This window comes from Manis pentadactyla, chromosome 10 (assembly GCF_030020395.1).
Source record: "Manis pentadactyla isolate mManPen7 chromosome 10, mManPen7.hap1, whole genome shotgun sequence".
Classification (NCBI taxonomy): domain Eukaryota; kingdom Metazoa; phylum Chordata; class Mammalia; order Pholidota; family Manidae; genus Manis; species Manis pentadactyla.
The window spans coordinates 38,325,088-38,342,209 of NC_080028.1; the positions used below are offsets into that span (position 1 = coordinate 38,325,088).

General features: G+C 53.8%; 3 protein-coding genes and 1 long non-coding RNA gene across 8 annotated transcripts in view; 2 read left to right on the top strand and 2 right to left on the bottom strand.

Moving 5' to 3' along the window:
- Window positions 1-3,323: 3,323 nt before the first annotated feature.
- Window positions 3,324-5,504, bottom strand: LOC118927170 (uncharacterized). The gene is made up of 3 exons (XR_005030737.2): window positions 5,299-5,504; window positions 5,017-5,120; window positions 3,324-4,457 (listed from the first exon to the last, which is right to left on the bottom strand). It is a non-coding gene; the product is annotated as an uncharacterized LOC118927170 (long non-coding RNA).
- A 243-nt stretch (window positions 5,505-5,747) lies between these two features.
- On the top strand, window positions 5,748-10,835 carry HOXC10 (homeobox C10). Of its 2 annotated transcripts, XM_057486714.1 has the most exons (3): window positions 5,748-5,923; window positions 6,061-6,586; window positions 9,724-10,835. In XM_057486714.1, exons 1-3 carry the CDS (start codon window positions 5,870-5,872, stop codon window positions 9,999-10,001), a joined length of 858 nt encoding a protein of 285 aa, XP_057342697.1. In that variant the 5' UTR covers window positions 5,748-5,869; the 3' UTR covers window positions 10,002-10,835. The 2 variants fall into 2 exon arrangements, with proteins under 2 accessions (XP_057342697.1, XP_036771203.1); XM_036915308.2 differs by having other exon boundaries at window positions 5,748-6,586.
- A 2,913-nt stretch (window positions 10,836-13,748) lies between these two features.
- On the bottom strand, window positions 13,749-17,005 carry LOC130679021 (cyclin-G-associated kinase-like). The gene is made up of 2 exons (XM_057486715.1): window positions 16,406-17,005; window positions 13,749-15,046 (listed from the first exon to the last, which is right to left on the bottom strand). Exons 1-2 carry the CDS (start codon window positions 16,607-16,609, stop codon window positions 14,645-14,647), a joined length of 606 nt encoding a protein of 201 aa, XP_057342698.1. The 5' UTR covers window positions 16,610-17,005; the 3' UTR covers window positions 13,749-14,644.
- The window catches only part of HOXC4 (homeobox C4), a 59,491-nt gene continuing 57,835 nt past the window's right edge, over window positions 15,467-17,122 (top strand). For 2 of the 4 annotated variants that reach the window (XM_036915311.2, XM_057486712.1), the window contains exon 1: window positions 15,467-15,603. Coding sequence is in view for 2 of the 4 variants with exons in the window: in XM_057486701.1 (XP_057342684.1) it covers window positions 15,517-15,603 (87 nt within the window). In the remaining 2 variants the exon portion in view is untranslated. The remainder of the gene's footprint in view (window positions 15,604-17,122) is intronic. The other 2 variants (XM_057486701.1, XM_036915309.2) reach the window with 1 other exon arrangement.

A 17,122-nucleotide genomic window follows, 5' to 3' on the forward strand; every position in this document is an offset into this window, starting at 1 on the left:
GGGAAAAAGAGGCTCTGGGGCCCCGGTGTGGGGGGAGGGTGTCTGGAGCTGCCTCTCTTCTGCCTAAAGCAAAACAAGACTTAAAGATTGAAATCAATCCTTTCTGAGGTCCGTCTTGGACCCAGCTTTGGGTGCTGCCAGCTGACAGAGGCTACTGGCCTCCAGGAGGGACCTAGCCACTCTGCTCTTGAGACACACCCTTACAGACCCCCAAAGTTTGGACATGTCAGCGGGACAGCAGGACCACATCTTCTCCAACATGTCCTCTGGTTCTCCTGCAGGCTTCTCTCTCTCTCTCTCTCTCTCTCTCTCTCTCTCTCTCTCTCTCTCTCCCTCTCCCCCTCTCTCACACACACAGCCCCGTACACACCCTCAACCCACTGCACAAAGTGGAGACCCATAACCTTGACTCAGACTGCCAATTGGGGAGCATCTCTGCACACAGCCCTGAATCTGTGCCTCCTGAAAAGTCCACAGCAGGTTTGAAGAAAGAATTCAAAACGCCAAGAAATTCCTGCCTAGAGGTTGCAGTGGTTGGAGGACCGAAGGAGATGGAGGGCCGGCGGGCTACAGTCGGGGAACTCAGAGAACAAAGGTGCTCATGTGGGGATATGGCCCTGGGCTGCTTAGCCCGCGGGTGACCCCTTAGATGTGCCCACCACCTGGGGCTGACAAAACCCCACTCCTTCACTTCCCCAGACTCCAGCCTTGGGGTACCAACTGGGCTCAAATTTGAGTGATTTTAATGTTCAGCTCTGGAGGTCAGAATAGAGATGGAGCGGCTGCTCCAAAGACAGGCCTGATGGATGAGGCTTCTTTGGGCGAGAGGATTGAAGATACCTGATCCCTGGTACTGGGTGCTTCAGGGAGCCATCGGAGTCAGTAGGGATGTGCTCCAACACCCGCTTTTCCTTCCCTCTAATGGTGACTGCTGAGGCCTCGCCGTCTGCCGCTGGCAGCCCTACACTTCGCCTCGTGAGGAGCTGAGTTAGCTGAAGGCGGAAGAAGGTCAACTCCAAGCCGAGCAGTGAGGCTGGGAAGGGATGCGACTGAGCGCGGTGCTCTCCCCTCACTGATCTCAGCACAACAGAAAAACAAGAAAGGCTGGGAGAAAGTCCAGGGGAAGGAAAGCATGAAGGAGGAAAGAAAAGAGCGAAGAATATATTGCATAACAGAGAAGGAAAGAAGGGAAGACAGTGAATTAAGAAAGAAATGGAAATGATCAGAAAAAGAGAAAGAAAATACGAACTACAGGAAAAAAAGAAGAAAAGAAAAATAGAGAAATAAGCAAAGAAAGAGAAAGGAGAAGAAAGAGAGGAAGGAAGGATGGATGGATGGAAGGAAGGAGGAGAGGGGGAAAGAAAGAGGGAAAAAAATGGAAAACAGATCTACACAGAATCGAGCCGCTAAGGGAGGAGCGCGGTTTTTTCTCCGGAGTAAGCTGGCCCAACCACAGCCCTGACTCCGGCTGGAAACCCAACCTTCTGGGGCAAATTTGGAGCAAATAATTAAACTGGGGATCAAGGCTCCCCCCACCCCCACCCCACAAGACATCCTCCCATCAACCTCCTCCTCCCAAAGCTTCTTTCATAAGTGTTTGCTGTCTGGTTTCGATTCAGGAGGCCAAGTTAAATAACTGGCTGGCTTCGGCAGGGCAAGAAAGCAGTTGCGCTGGCTCCTGTTATCAGACTTCAGGATTCGGGTATCTCAGAGAGCATGTTTTTGGGTGAACTGATGATTTGTGGATGTGTACACCCAATTATATCCAAGTTGGACAAGTGTATAGATGGTAAACTCTGTAGCATCTGGGCACAAATGTGTACAACGTCCAGATGGGAGGGGGACTCTGATGGTCGGGCTGCCAGGGTGGCTGCGAGATCCAGAGTGGACCAGAGGCCCCTCCAAGTGTCCACTACCTTCTACAGCCCTCTTGAACCTGTTTGAAAAATCTTTCTGGTGGGCTTCTGAGCATTCTACATTTTGCCTGGGATTTCTCTGCTCTAAATTCAGCTGGGGCCGAGCCCAGTGTTGGCAAAGAAGAAGGCAAATTATCCTTCAAGTTTTGGGATGAAAATGATTTATCAGGGCCTCCAAAACAAGACAAAAAAAACTTTAATTTTCACCACTGGTGTGATTTTGTTTTCCATTTCACTTGAAGGGATTTCAACATACACACTTTATTTTATTTTATTACTTTACCCCAAAGGGAGAGATGCTTCTTTTTTTCACTTCGCCCTTGGAATTTCTCAGATGAGTTCTTTACCCTCTTGCAGAAACTCTGCTAATTTTCCTTGGAGAAATCAGGGTGTTTCTGGGGTGCATTGAAGTTGAGAGCTGGGAAAACACCGAGGTTCCTTTCTGCTGGTTGAGCACTGCTTTTTCCTTAGGTTTTCACGTGGGGAACCCCTTGTGCCTCAGCCCTAGGACTGCCCTCTGGAACCCGCTCCTCTTCCTCAATCACAGTCCCACAAACGGCAGGAGGCCCAGCCCCTATCCCTGCTGCCCTTCCAGGGTCTGGGTATGAGAGGAAGGGCATAAGGGGTCAGGGTTCTTGGGGGTAGCTGCGGTTGGTTGAGACGGAGGTGCAGCCTGAGCCGGCTCTGGTTTGCAGCCTCTGGATTTTCATATCCCCAAGTTGCGGCGAGAAGGTGGAGCCCCGGAGTCAGGCTTAGGTGAAGGTCTCTCGGCACTCCCAGAAAGTTGGGGAAACGGCTTAACAGAGTGATTCTAACAACAAAGACTTCTGGACCCCCATCCAGTTCTCCAGGAGTTCAGCGGCGGCAGGCGGATGGCCGTGGCAGCCCGAGTGCCTTTGAACGCCAGGCCCGGACAATAGGACTGAAACGGCCTTTGCTCGTGGCCTCTGGAAAGACCGAGCCCAAGGGGGCAGGGCTGGGACCCACATCCGTCTGTATTTTTCCCAGCCCGCACCAGTGCTCCCCTTGCCACTTCCTCACCCTCAAGCCTTCCTTCCTTCTGCCTCCACTGGGGCAGAATCCCAAAGTCTGCAAAAACCTAACAAGTTATTTAAGTCTGCGTCCACCGGGTACTGTTTAACAGCTCCGGGTTTGCGTTTATCCTGCGTAATTAGAGGCAAACATTTGTCCCACCGGGGGTCCCACTTAGGCTGATGAATTTGATTTCTTTTTTCATTAATGGGCCGTGTTTATCATACTTCTAATTATTTCAACTTTAAACACTATTTGTTCTTGTGAGGAGGTGGGAATCGAGGCGGGAGGCTCCTTCTCCCCGGAGGGAATTGTTCCATTAATAATGGCAAGGATTCTGAAGCGACTCCATCCCCTCCCGTGGCAGAGGTAAGGAATGAGTTTGGGACTGGGGTCGGGCTTTAGGGGGAGATAGGTCCGGAGGCCGAGTGACTCTGTTCCTCTCCCGCCGGTTCCCTGAGTTAAGCTTTGGGGCTTGCTGTTTTTTGAGAGGTAATCTGGAGTTCGTCTCCAGCACTCTCCTCCCACTGCCTCCCACACTCCATCCCAGGCTGGGCTCACACTCTTCCCGTCCAAGGCTCTTTGCAACCTTCCACGGCCAGGCCTGGGCAGAGGCTCCGGGATTGCAGGTTTTTTATTCAGAGAAAAACCAGGAAAAGCTGACGTGGCCAAGCAGTATTTGGGTGTGGGGAGAGGGCCCAGCAAACCCCAAAATGAGGGCAAGGGCAGGGGACTGGGATTCCAAACTCCAGGGACAGGCACACCAGGAAGGAAAATAAAGGAGATGTGAAAGAGGGGGGAGGGAACCCCCCAAAGCCATATAATTCTCAATTGCTTTGGTCTTTAATTTCATCGCCCCATAAATGAGGAAATATCAGTTCCCATACTAAATTTTTATCCCCGGCTGATAAATATGACGGGGAATTTTCGTTGGGTCCTCGTAAAAGCGAACAGTTTCGATCAAACTGGTGGGGAAAGACTTATGCAGATAATACAAACAGAGTGGTCATAAAGTCTCTGCCGTTTCCCGCGGGGTGGGCGGTGGGACAAATGGCTCCCTGGATTGACGGCTGCCGAGGCTGTCCCAAGTCTTGTCTGGGGCCTAAACAGCCTAACCTTGCCCAGGCCAAACCTGTGCTGAGCCCACCGCTAACCCTGCAAATGAAAGCACAAAACCATTTCAGATCTCCTCTGGCTGGCCCTGCAAGCAAGTCACACATTACATATTTTCTTCCAGTTTTCCCGAAATTCAGGGACCCCTTTGCCTTCTCTCTCACCCCCTGGATGAGAGAATTCGGCGGATTTCTTTCCGAAGTCACGTTCTAGCAGCGGGGGCTTGGGCCTCCCTAGAAGCGATCCAGCCTCCTCACTTCACGCCAGGGCGCCTGGAGCTCCGATCCTTTTCCCAGCCACGCTCCAGCCCTTCCGAAAGTCGAAACCCGAGGCGGCTTCATCCAAGGGAAAATGCGGGGCAACCGGAAAGACAAGTTATTCTCCAGATTCCGTTTCCTGAGGAAGGGGTGGAGAGTTTAGTTCGCTTTGGGAGAATGGCGATAGCGACATGGATAGAACTATGTGAAATATACCTTGTCTCCCATTTCTCGACACCCTTTATTAAACAATAAAAACCACAAAAATAGACTGGTCCCTGTTCTCCTTTCAAAAATGCCCCCAGCTCATTCGCTCTGGAAAGGACATTTCTCTCGGTCATATTTTTTGTGGCATCTGGTGTCCTGGTTTCCTGTATGATCCATGACTCCTCCAGAGCAGCAGAGACCCCGAGGATTTTCCTCTTTCGCTCTGGGATATTCCCTGTTTTAGTTGGGGCAAGGTCATTTGGAGGGCCGCCAGGGCCTGGAGCAAAAGCAGCAGAACCGACTCCAAGGCCAAAGCCTTCCCGCCCCTGGGATGGCAACCCAGGAGCCGCCCACCCTGCCAGGCCCAGGCGGCTGCACTCCCAGGTCGGGGAACCGGTGCCTCTGGTTGCCGGCTTCCTCCTGCCCCGACTCCTAGATTCACTCAGAACCTCCTTTCCCCTCAGTATCCCTAAAGTGATGGTGACCCCTACCTGGTCCACCCCAGAGAGAGGAGATTCCACTGGGAGCTTGCAACTCAATCAGCTTCCGTGACTGAAGGTCCCCAAACTGAGTTCCCAGGCCAAACCTGACGAACCTGGACGCGGGAGAGCAGAAACTTTAGTTTTGTTTGGGAGTCCTAACTTTTTCTCTCTGTCTTTGCTCACAGGAGCCCTCCCCCCACCCAACCTCACCCAACTCCCATTCCCGAGGGAAGAAGAGGGGGCGGGGGTCAAGGAGAGGAGAAAGGGAGGTGAGAAGAGGGGAAGAAGTACCTGAATCGTGTCTTGACCTTTTAATTTGAATTTGACTGTTTTGAGCCCCGAGTTGCCTCGCTTTCTCCCTTTCTCCCGCATTTGCCCCCTCTCCGCTCCCCTCTCCCCAGGAGTTACAGGCTGGTTCCTGGGTAAACAAGCCCCATTCTCCCTAGAGCCCCCCTATCTTACTCCACCCGCTCCTGCCCCTGCCGCCCCGGGGGCGCTTCCTTTGTTCGCGGGGATGGGCTCCCGCGCCCCTACCCCAAGGTGGCTGCTAGGTGGCGCTGTTACTCCACGCTGAGCCCTCCGCCTGCCGACAACTTGACCCCGCTGACGTCACGGCCGTCTGAATCATCAAGGCCATTTTCAAATCCCATTGGTCTAGCCGTCACATGGTGAGGACCGAATACACGGATAATTATGGAGCTGATATTCCCCCCCCCCTTCTTTTCCCTCCCGCCCCTCCAACAGCCCCCCACCCTCCCGGATAGGGAAAAAAAAAGATGTCAGCTCCTCCGCTGTAGTATTGCTCCTTAAAAACCCCTCTCTCTGAAAATGACATGCCCTCGCAATGTAACTCCGAACTCGTATGCGGAGCCCTTGGCTGCGCCAGGCGGAGGAGAGCGCTATAGCCGAAGCGCAGGCATGTATATGCAATCTGGGAGTGACTTCAACTGCGGGGTGATGCGGGGCTGCGGGCTCGCGCCCTCGCTATCCAAGAGGGACGAGGGCAGCAGCCCCAATCTCTCCCTCAACACCTACCCGTCCTACCTCTCGCAGCTGGACTCCTGGGGCGACCCCAAAGCCGCCTACCGCCTGGAACAACCTGTTGGCAGGCCGCTGTCCTCCTGTTCCTACCCACCTAGTGTCAAGGAGGAGAATGTCTGCTGCATGTACAGCGCGGAGAAGCGGGCTAAAAGTGGCCCCGAGGCAGCCCTCTACTCCCACCCCCTGCAGGAGTCCTGCCTCGGGGAGCACGAGGTGCCTGTGCCCAGCTACTACCGCGCCAGCCCGAGCTACTCCGCGCTGGACAAGCCGCCCCACTGTGCCGGGGCCAACGACTTCGAAGCCCCTTTCGAGCAGCGGGCCAGTCTCACCCCGCGCGCCGAACATCTGGAATCTCCCCAGCTCGGGGGCAAAGTGAGTTTCCCTGAGACCCCCAAGTCCGACAGCCAGACCCCTAGCCCCAATGAGATCAAGACCGAGCAGAGTCTGGCGGGCCCCAAAGGCAGCCCCTTGGAGAGTGAAAAGGAGCGGGCCAAAACCGCCGACTCCAGCCCAGACACCTCGGATAACGAAGCGAAAGGTAAGGTCGCTGGGGCCGCGGCCCGGCTGGGACGCTCGGGCACTTGGTCTTCGTGGCCGGGGTGGGAGCGGGGGGCGGGTTGGGCCGAGGAGGCCTTGGACGTCCCGGGAATGAAATCCCGGCTTGCGACTCGTGTTTGCTGAGCGCCAGGCTGGTGGCGCGTCATTTGGTTAGGGAAGGTAAGCGGCGAAGTGGAGGTGCTGGGCCGGCAGCTGCCGTGGGCGCCGAGACCAGGGGGTGATGCGCACCACCGGCAGTCTGCAGGCGCCTTATGCTGCCAGGGCGGGTGACCGCTCCCGGGTGGGGGCAGGCTTTGGTTTGCTTGCTCTGCGCTGGTATCCTGGTGGGGTCTGATGTCCCCAGCTCAGGTCAGAAGCTTGCAAAAAGCTTAAAATGGCGATCTTGTGCCAGGGTGTAGGGAAGGCTTGGGAGAAGGGGGATTTCCCTTTTCTGCGTTTTCCCAGTTGAAAATTGTTTCCTGCGAAGCGCGATTTGTTGTTTGTGGGTCTGATTTGTGCGTGTGGTTTGGGCTCCTTCCGTTTTGGGCTCGGCCAGGCCCCCAGGCAGAGGGGCTGGGGCGGGAAGAGGTGGAGGTGAAGAGCTGCCCGCCTCATCCCTCCTTTCCCCAGACGTCTGGCTTGGGGATGGTGTTGGAACAGGGCATTTGGAATGTTAAGTTATTTTTCCTCCCCTTTAATATGTTTTTATCTTCTTTTTTTCTAGTCAAATAAAAAAAATTTTTCATTGGTTTCCAAAAGCAGCTTACGAACGAGTGGTTGGGGAATTTCTGTGTGCGTGGCAAACGGTTTTCTCCTGAAAGGGAATGTGGCCTTGGTTGGATTTCCTTGTGATTTTGGTTGGAGAAAGAAAGTGTAGCCAGAGTTCAAGCTCAGGATTCAAGATTCATTTCTACTGCAGGAACGGGGGCCTCCAGGACCTTTCTCTGACACCTGGAGAAAAAATGTGGAGGAAGCAAGAGCAGTGGAGGGAGGCTGAGGGAACTGACTTGCCCTGAAAAGTTGGAGCAAAAAGCATCAGAAAAGGCCCAATTGGGAGGGGAGGGTTACTCGTGCTCTAGGTGAAACTGGCTACTGGAGGTTGTATAGAAGAGAGGCTTGCTGGGTGTGGAGGCAGATGAAATACTGAGAACTGAGCAGACTGGGGTGGCCTGGATCTTGTGGCGCTTTGTATATGGATGCAGCACACACACATGCCTGGCAGCGACCTGTGTCACACTCACACACACCCCTCTTGCATGCTCTGCTCACACGCATGCCCGCTCATACACGCACACGCGCTCTTTTGGCGGGCAAGGGCAGAGCCTTACCCTCTTGGGTCTATTCTGCAAAGGTGGCCTTGGCAAATCAGCCTGTAGAGACTGCCAGAAAATGAGCAGTGTTCATGAGGGTGAGGGAAAGGCACACACACCCACAAAGCCTTCACTGTGGTTCATGTGCATATGAAAATTTAATTTTATATCCTCGCCCCAGACTCTAAGCTTGGTTGGGGTGCAGATTTAGGGTAGGAAAAGCTGTGTTCTAGCCCCACCAAAAGCAAAGTCAAGGTTAACAAGTCTACCTCCTAACTTGAACTGCCCCCATTGCAGTAGGCTCCCCGTTCTCTCCTGGCCTCCCCACTGCAACCTAAGCCCTCCCACCCCAACTAATCCCTCTCAGTCTGCACTTTGCTTCTGCCTTCTTACCTCCCCTCCCCCTTTTGGTGTTTCTACCAAACCAGAGGCAGGAGGGCTTTTGACCAGACTTTCCCATTTGTAATTCCTCCCCTTCCCCCAGACCCAACAACCCTAATAAGAAAATTAAAAGGGCAGAGTTGAACGTGGAGAGCCTTTAAACAATTTGGCAGGAGGCTGCAGGTGCAGAGGGGGGGAGCAGAACTAAGAATATTTGGATGTTTCAAACTACAGCCTCCAGTTATCATTTTTCTGGTGCTCCTGGGGGCTCCTAGGGTTCCCGCCCCACTCCCCAGCGAGAAAAGACCCAGGAATCTGCCAGTTTCATTTGGCAAAGGGGGGAGATAGAGGCCAGAGTCATAGCAGGGTCCTTTGCTGAATGCCTCTCTTGGGTCTCTGGACTCTGGGTTTTTCCCTAGAAAAGATGGCCAGGGTCTCTTCTGTTTCTTGAGGAGAAAAGCTGGTCCATTTCAGCAAGAATGTGTGTCAGGGAGAGAAGCTGTCAATGAGATAATGGGGAATGCACACTATACTTACAGTATCTCATTCTATAAATAGACACATGTGTACATATCTGTGTGTATGTACACATGTGTAGGAGTGAGCATCTCTGCAGGAACACACATGTATAGGTAGGCACGGGTTATCTACATAGACTAGGCAGGAGATTTCCAGGAGGCTGCATTTCCTCAGGAGAGTTCTCTCCCTTGACCTTAGGTCCTATGGCCAGGGAAGTTGTCTGAGGACCCCTCAGCATGTCCCAGAGCTGTTACTCCTGACCTCTGCTGTCTGCACAAGTTCCCCTGCCTCAACTACTTATACATGGGGTTGCTGGCCAGGAGAGGAAGAGCTGACAATGGGAGTTTGAATGGGACAGAGTTGTCCTGTGGCACTTCAGGTGGCAGCAAGGGCTGGGGTCTGGTGCAAGGACGCTGCAATGGCCTCTGGTCATAGAGACTGGAGCGGTGTCCCATCACTAAGTTGAAAGGGGTCAAAGCTCTCTGGGAATCACTGTAGGCAGCAGGGTGGACTCTTCAGCTTGGTGTGGGGCCTGGAAAATGCTTTCCCTTCTGTTTGGATTTTTCCAGAACTAGACTGTAACAGAGAGGAGGGAGGTCCTGGTGAGGTTTAGAGCACCCACCAGGGTCAGCAAGCTGAGGGAGAGCAGGAGTATTCAGAATCTACTATGTCAAGGTGGATTTGGATAATTTAAATTTAATAAATGCTTTGGAGGCAAGAACATTCCGTCCTTCTCCCCTGTAAGTCTAGACCCTAAAGAAATTCCAAGAGCCCTGAGCCCACAAGGACCCTACCAGCCAGGCCTGTGGGGCAGAGCAGCTCCCTGTGCTCCCTCAGCTGCCTCCACAACAGGCTGGCACAGGCTGCAGCTGTGCTGAGGGGCTGCCTCTTTCAGGGATACTTATGTAAATAATGTTATTTTTAACAGAGGAGATAAAGGCAGAAAACACCACAGGAAATTGGCTGACAGCAAAGAGCGGAAGGAAGAAGAGGTGTCCCTATACTAAACACCAGACGCTGGAATTGGAGAAAGAATTTCTGTTCAATATGTATTTGACGCGAGAGCGCCGCCTGGAGATTAGCAAGACCATTAACCTTACAGACAGACAAGTCAAAATCTGGTTTCAAAATCGCAGAATGAAACTCAAGAAAATGAACCGAGAGAATCGGATCCGGGAACTGACCTCCAATTTTAATTTCACCTGAGCGCGCGGTCTCCCCTCCACCTCCCCTGTCTCCCCTCTCCTTCCTTTCCCTGCCCCTCCTCCCTTTGTGCCTGATGGTATATATTTTTTCCTCCCTGAGTATAAATGCAATGCGCCTGCAAAAAAGGCAAAGACCTCAGACTCTCCTTCCAAGGGACCTATGGTTCTTGCTGCAAAGATGCATCCATCTACAGAGAATGGAGTGCTGGGGTGTGGGGTATGGTGTGCCCGCATAGATGAGGGTGGGAGTGTGGCTGGTGTGTGTGTCAAGCCCTCACTCACCCATGCACTCACACACAGTATCCTGCTCTCCAAGCAAAGTTAAGGTCGAATCCACCCGATTGCAGGAGGGAAAAAAAGAGGAAAAATACCAACCAGAGAAGGTCTGTAATCCCGCAGAGCACAGTCAGAATTGCTCCTTCCTTGCTGCATTTCCTCCTTAGAATAATAGACATTTTGGAAAGTTCGGTTAGTGTTTGTGTGTTTGTTGTAGCGCCCAGCGCCTCCACCAAACCCTCTCTGTGTCTTTACCTCCCAGTTGCTCTGAAAATCTGCTTGAAGTCTCGTATTTGTACTGCTTTCTGCTTTTTTCCCATCCTCCCAGCACCCCCACATCCCCATCCACTGACATCTCAGAAATTCCATCCAGAGGAACAAAAAAAATTAAAAATTAAAAATAGAACATAGTGAAGCAAGACAGAATGCCCCCCCACACACACACCAAATATCACCCTGTCCCTGTCTGGGAGTTGTGTTATTTAAAGATATTCTGTATGTTGTATCTTTTGCATGTAGCTTCCTTAATGAAGAAGAAAACCCTAATAAATTTCCAGAAACGTAATCCTCAAATGGGTGGTTTTTTGTTTTTAGTGTTTTTTAGCAACACCCCCATCCCCAAAGAGAATGAATGTGTGTGGATGTGTGTGTTTTGTGTTTGACTCATCTCCTAGAGCCTTTCTAGAATGTCTCTTGGCGGGTTTAATGTAAGTGAGAGACCATAACGTTGATTTAAATATTATCCAGGTGACCACAATAAGTCAAGGTCATAAAACAGTAATGTCAGGACGGTCTTGGTGCGCGCGAGAGGTGGATTTTATGATCTGCAAATATAATGTGGTGCTGCAGTAAAAGATGCATTTAAAGGTGACTGGAGGAGGGAAAGAGGCAGAGAGCAAACTGCAATCTTGAGGAGCAGACGGATCTGCTTGCCTGGGGTACTGGGCCAGGCGCACCCCACCGCTGCTGGGGGGAACCCCAAGAGCTCCCCACCTATCCAAGGAGAGGAATAAACTTAACCGCTGGAGGGGGACAAGGAGCTCAGCCACCCCCCCCCCCACAGCAGCAGCAGAAGCGCGGGCAGCGGCAGGAGGAGGCGGCGACAAGGTAAGAGAAGCGGTTTCTTGTTCTTCTCTTGGCGGTGGAGTGGGGACTAGCGGTGTCCCCAGGTGCCCAGCGCGCAGCGGGCAGATCGTGGAGGAAGGTGTTTCGGGCAACGGTTCTTGCTGAGAGCCCAGGCTTGCCTTGTGGCCGTGAGCTCCCTCTCCTCCCCTCCCCAGCCCGTCGCTGTGGGGTTTGGCGGTTAAAGGGGTAAATTGGTGCTTTTTGGTTTCTTTCTCTATGGGGGTACTGAGGGTTGCCTCGGGGTCGACACATGGGTCTAGATGTTGCTCAGTCTGGTCGTCTGCTGGGGGAGCAGAGGGAGGCTGGGCTAGAGAGAGTTGGAGCTTGGAGCTGAGATTTCCCTGCTTTCTACTGGTTTGGATGTGAGACTTATTCAGGCTCTTGGTCTCCACGCTCCCTGGCCGTGGGGCTTTGCCAGGCGAGTGGCCTGATTGGAGAGGCTTTGGAGCACAGGCGCTGTGGTTCGGTCACCCATAGATGCGGGAAAGCGGAGTTGAGCTGAGAGAGCGAGAGGATCAGAGGGAATCTAGGAGGAGAGTTCAGGAGAGCCAGATGGACAAGACTGGGGACCCAGCTCAGGAGTGGAAAGCCTCCAGCTTCACCCAGGGCCAGGGCCAGAGGCAGGGGAAGGCTCCACTGCGGTGCTGGGGGCGTGGCGGGGGGGTTGGCGGCTCGAGGTCCCATTTCACCAGAGTTTCCCTGAGCAATTTGCTTAGACCACAAGCCGATGAGGCAGGCCAACCCCCTACCCACCCAGCCACCCAACATCTCTCTAGCCCATAGGGAGGTTGTGGGGGCGGAAAGGGGGACGGGGCTGAATTTCTTCCTTCCCCAACCCCCTTCCCTTCTCCTCCTGATAGAAGCAAAGCTGAATCTCCCGCCCTGCTGGCTCAGCTGATCTGTGGCTTAGGTAGTTTCATGTTGTTGGGATTGAGTTTTGAACTCGGCAACAAGAAACTGCCTGAGTTACATCAGTCGGTTTTCGTCGAGGGCCCCAACCCACCTCTCCCGCTCCTTCCCTCCCCAGCTGGACTGCCCCACAGCCCCCTCCAAGATAGGACCAAGTGGGTACAGATTGAGGAAGGCAAACTGTGCCTGGGGCTGTAGGACAAGTCTGGAGAACCCCGCTTTATACTATCCCCTTCCTAGCCTGTCCCAATCGCTGTGACTGAGGGAGAGGAGTTTTTCCTGCAGCTATTGTTCCCTGGGCCCAGCTGATGGAGACAAACAAAGAAGGTCTAGCCAGTTCCAAGGAAATTCAGGAATTTGAGTATGAGGTGGCCTGGTGGGCCAGCTCAGTTGGGCAGCAGGGTGGGGCAGGATCATTAAGAGAGAGAAGAGCACGGAAAGAGAAGGCAGTCTTTGGAGTGGTTAGATTCTCTCACCTGCCGTCTTCAAGGAAAAAAACCTTCCTCCAGTTGGCTTGGGCTGGAGCTTTCCCTTAGAAAAGTGGGGTGCTTCAGGGTCCCAAGACTTGAGGAACTCTAAGCACCAGTTCAGCTACCCCTTTCCCCTTCTAAAGCTCCATCCCCAGAAGAAAGACATATTTAGGGTGTTAGTAGGTTAGAGGAAAGCCATCAAGTCCAAGTAGAACCCACACACACACATACACACATTCTCCTGGGAAACATCAGAGCAGGAACCTGCCTCTGCTCTCTGTCTAGCTGTCTGTGGCTCACAGGCCTTGGTCTGTTGTGTCTGTGGCTGTCAGGCAGCTGCTTGTCTTTGAGCTGTGTGGAAATGTCTGGGTGAAGGGTGGCTGCTAGTGCCCACCATTACCATATTGTTGGGAAGGTTGTTGGCTGATGCCAGAGGGGGTAGAAGGGGAGGATAGTGGGGTAAGGGGGGAATCTGAGCAATGTGAAACTTTCAAAGCTTCTTTCCCCTCCTCCCTCCCAACCCCCCTTCCTCAGTTCTGGCCCTAGTTGCTAGAGAGAAGGCTCTCAAAGGAGGTTTCTTTGCCTGCAGAGAAAAATGGAGGGTCAGGGAGAATGGGGAGGCACCCTTGTTCTCAGAGAGCCTGGGGAAAGAGAAAGCCAAAGGGAGAAGGAGAGGTTCTGGGTTCTCTTGCTTTAGAATTATTATGATTATTAAAACATTATAAACTTCTAGACAGGGGAGCAAAATCATGTCCCTGTAACAAAATATACACACGAAATTCTATATCCTTACAACTGTCTGCTGGGGAGATATATCCAGCCTTGTGTGAGTTTGGGGTCTCTGTTTCTATATCTCTGCATCTCAGACTCTCTCAAATCCCCTGCATATATTTACGTGCATTCTCATCTATTTTTATCTCTCTTATACAAAGAGATTTCTTTTTACCCTAGGGAGGCTAAAGGACAAAATGGGAATAGAGCCCTTCTCCCCAGCTGAATTTGTCAGTCTGTTTTTCTGTCTGTCCCCCAGCCCTTTGTAGGAGAAAAAAAATCTCTTTCCTCTCTTTCCTTGGAGGGAAGTGCTCAAATCTCTCTATGGCTTCCAGGGAAATAGGGAGGTTTTCAGACAGGAAGGCCGGCTGGTGAAAGGCAGGCAGGGGCTCCCCTGGTTTGGGAGCCCCTAGCAGTCTCAGGCTGTCAGAAGCGTGGGACCAGTTAGAGTGAAGGGAGTCCCAGGCAGGGGCGGGTGCTTAGGAGTGCCTGACTTGGAGACAGTGTCCCTTATGGGCCGAAATTCACCAATGAATGACTTCTGCGCTTTGGGCCTCTCTGTCCCCGTTTCTGTTTCAGAGCTGGTGGGCTTATGGGGCGATGGCTACAGAGCCATGGGTCTGGGTGTCTGCCTCCCCAAACCCTGGGAAATGGGGTGAGTTCTCATAGGGCCAAGGTGAGGGCCAGTCTGATGGCCAGAGTCTACCCCCGCCAGGCCCTGGGGCCGTGGATCATGGTTAAGGAGATGGTGGTTATTTATTCGCTTCGCTGGAAGGGAGTCTTCAGAAGAAACAGCATGAAGAGGAGGGAAAAAATTATCTCTCTCGTCTGTGGATATTAAGATGGATTTTTATTTCTTAAAGGACCCTCCCCGCCGAGAGCGCATAAGCGTAAACTTAATATATGTTCCGCAGCCCAACTCCAGAAATCGCAATAAAAGTTAAAACCTCCCCTACTGGTTTTTTTTAATTATGATATGGGAAAGAGGAGCAGGATTTATAGAGCTGAACTCTCGGTGTGAGAGTGTTTAAGACTTGCGGGAGAAGGAGGAGAAGGAAAGCTCGCCAAGGAGAGGCTTAGTGTCTGAGATATCTCACTGGCTGCGGGGTCTCTGGCTTGGATCCGTGGATCCTCTGTGGCTTGCCTGGGACCTCAGCTCCCTTGCACCCTCCGCCGGGGCCCACAGCCTTGCCTCGGCTTGGAGATGGAGCCTTTCTCGGGAACAGGTGAAGGGCGGCGGCGGCTGGGGACTAGGGGCTGAGGGTGGGAGAGTCAGGTCACTGGGCTTTGTGTGGGTCCCGTGCAGGGAAGGTTTGCAGTCCGGGGCAGGGCCGCAGCCCGAGTGCGGTTTGGCGGGCGCCTTGGCAAGGAGGGGTATCCGAGCCGGGAGCGGGAGCACGGACAAGGTGGATTGCGTGTGGACTTTGGCCGCAGACGGGAGCGGAGTGGGCTCTTGGGCGGAGGCCAGCGGCAAGTAGGCAACCGGATGCTGAGCCTGTAGGAAGGACCTTGAGGTCTGTTTGGTGTTTGGGCGGCCGGAGGGCGGCGGCCCAGAGTGTGAAGCACGCAGAGCGCAGGGCGCGGCGGTCCGCGTGGGCGAGGCAGCAGGCCCCGTACACCTCTGCAGCTGCAGAGCCGTGTCCAGGACGTGTGACCAGAGACCGCCAATTGTCAGAGCATGAAAAATAAATGCAGTTAGGGGTATTTCTTTCTTCTCCACATAAGAGGTCCTTTTCTTTCTCTGTGTGTCTCTTTTGGAGATACCTGGATTTGGTCCAGAACAGGTTGCCCGCGGGAGGGTCCGGGAGCAGCGGCGCGCGAGGGAGGGAGAGAGGGAGGGAGGGCGAGACAGAGGGAGGGAGGGAAGGAGGACTGGCAGCGGCGGCTGCGGCGGCCTGGGCTTCCCTCCCCCGGCGGGAGGCGGCTGTCCTGCATCTGTGGCCGTGGGGAGCCGAGAAGCAGGTAATGAAGGCGCTTCCCGGGACGGGATTGGACCAAGCCAGAGGACCGAGTCTTCGGGGTCTCTGCCCAACGCCCTGGAAGGGAGAGAAGGTAGGGAGATCGGCGCCCGTCCGGCCTGGCAGAGAGGCCTTGGGAATGTTGAACCTGTATTTGATTTCAGGCTCACACTCATGTTGTGAGTCTGTCTGCCTCCGGAGATGCAGTTTGTCTGTCTGTCTTTCTGTCTGTCTGAGACGTTCCAAACCCTACTCTCCTTTCAAAGACTGAAAAAGTCAGCAAAATTCGCCGGAATGTGCACTTTCATTCATTGGATTCTCTGCAACTCAGCGGGGCTGGTTGCTGTGCCCCTAAGTTGGAAGGGGGCTTTCCTCCAGCTTACTGGATGCCGGAGCCTCGGGTTCCCTCCGCCATGGGCTGTTTCCGACTCCAGGTTCGCGGGTTGCCCTGAGGTTTGAGGCCAGACAGCTCCTAGTCTGGCAGGGAGGGCGGGGGAGAGACCAGCGGCTCTGGCCCCTTAATTGTACTTCGGACCCGTATTGTCTCTCCTTTCGCCACCTCGGCTTCCTCAGTCTGGGCTCCAAAGTCACTGCAAATTTCCTTGCGACATACACATCACACACAGATCAGGTAACAGGGCGCCTAGGGCCATGGGGGTTCCAGGCAAAGAGCACCCTTAGCTCTGGGGCCGCTCCCCCTTCAGCCACTCCCCAGGCTGGGAAACTAGACCCGTTGGGGGAGCCGGAAATAGCCCCGTTTGCTGCGGGAGACAGGGCGGGGGCCAGAGGGAGTGCAGGCCGTGGCGTTGAGAGGGCCACGTTCACAGGCCCTAGGGGTTTCACTCCTGCTGGGCTAGAAGCCTGACTCCTGGTGTGTAGGGATCCCGGATACCCACCTGGGGCGGGTGCAGTACGCCGGTCTCCTCGCGGAAAGCCAGGAGAATTCGGTTTCTGCTTCCAGCACAGGCCTGAGCTAGGAGGAGTTGTGTGTGGGTGTGTTTTTCCCAACAAAGAGGAATCAGGAGAGAGAAAGGGGGAAAGTAGAGGGGCACCGGGGAGGGGGGAGGGGAGAGGGCAGCGGAGAGGTGAAATGAGCCCATTTCAGGGGGAGAAGGAAAATGAAAGCAAATGGAGCACGGCCTTCTCCGCGGGCGGGTGCTGAAGAGCCAGGGAGCGGGCTCCCTGCCTGTGGCGGCCGGCACAAAAAAGCCTGTTTTAAATTTAATACGAACTTGACGGTGTGGATTGAACCAGTGGGCATTTAAATCACTGAAAGGGAGGCACGGGGGCAAGGGGAGGGGATGCCTCTAACCTGTCTGTCTGTCTATCCTTCCCACGGTAGTGCTAGGTTGGTTGTGGTCGCAGCTGTTCAGGTCTGAGGTGATGGAGTGAGGGTGCCCCTCCCCTTAAGGGGACTCGCCTCTGTCCAGTGAGATCTTTGGGGGTCGGAGGGGACCTCTAAAATCCACAGTGAATGCCTTGCTGCTAGCTAAAGCTGGGGTTTCCTCCTCTACAGGGACTCCTAGTGGCCTTAGTCCCCCGCCCCGGGTTTGCCCCATCGGTGCTGAGGAAAATTGAAGGGAGTGGTGGGGGTGAGAGGGAGTCTGGGAATC

Coding starts and splice junctions, on each gene's coding strand:
- LOC130679021 (XM_057486715.1), bottom strand. CDS start 16,609: ATGGGCTCATTTCACCTCTCCGCTGCCCTCTCCCCTCCCCCCTCCCCG. Junction 15,047..16,405: donor GCGTACTGCACCCGCCCCAG/GTGGGTATCCGG, acceptor TCCTTCCTACAG/GCTCAGCATCCGGTTGCCTA.
- HOXC10 (XM_036915308.2), top strand. CDS start 5,836: ATGACATGCCCTCGCAATGTAACTCCGAACTCGTATGCGGAGCCCTTG. Junction 6,587..9,723: donor CTCGGATAACGAAGCGAAAG/GTAAGGTCGCTG, acceptor TATTTTTAACAG/AGGAGATAAAGGCAGAAAAC.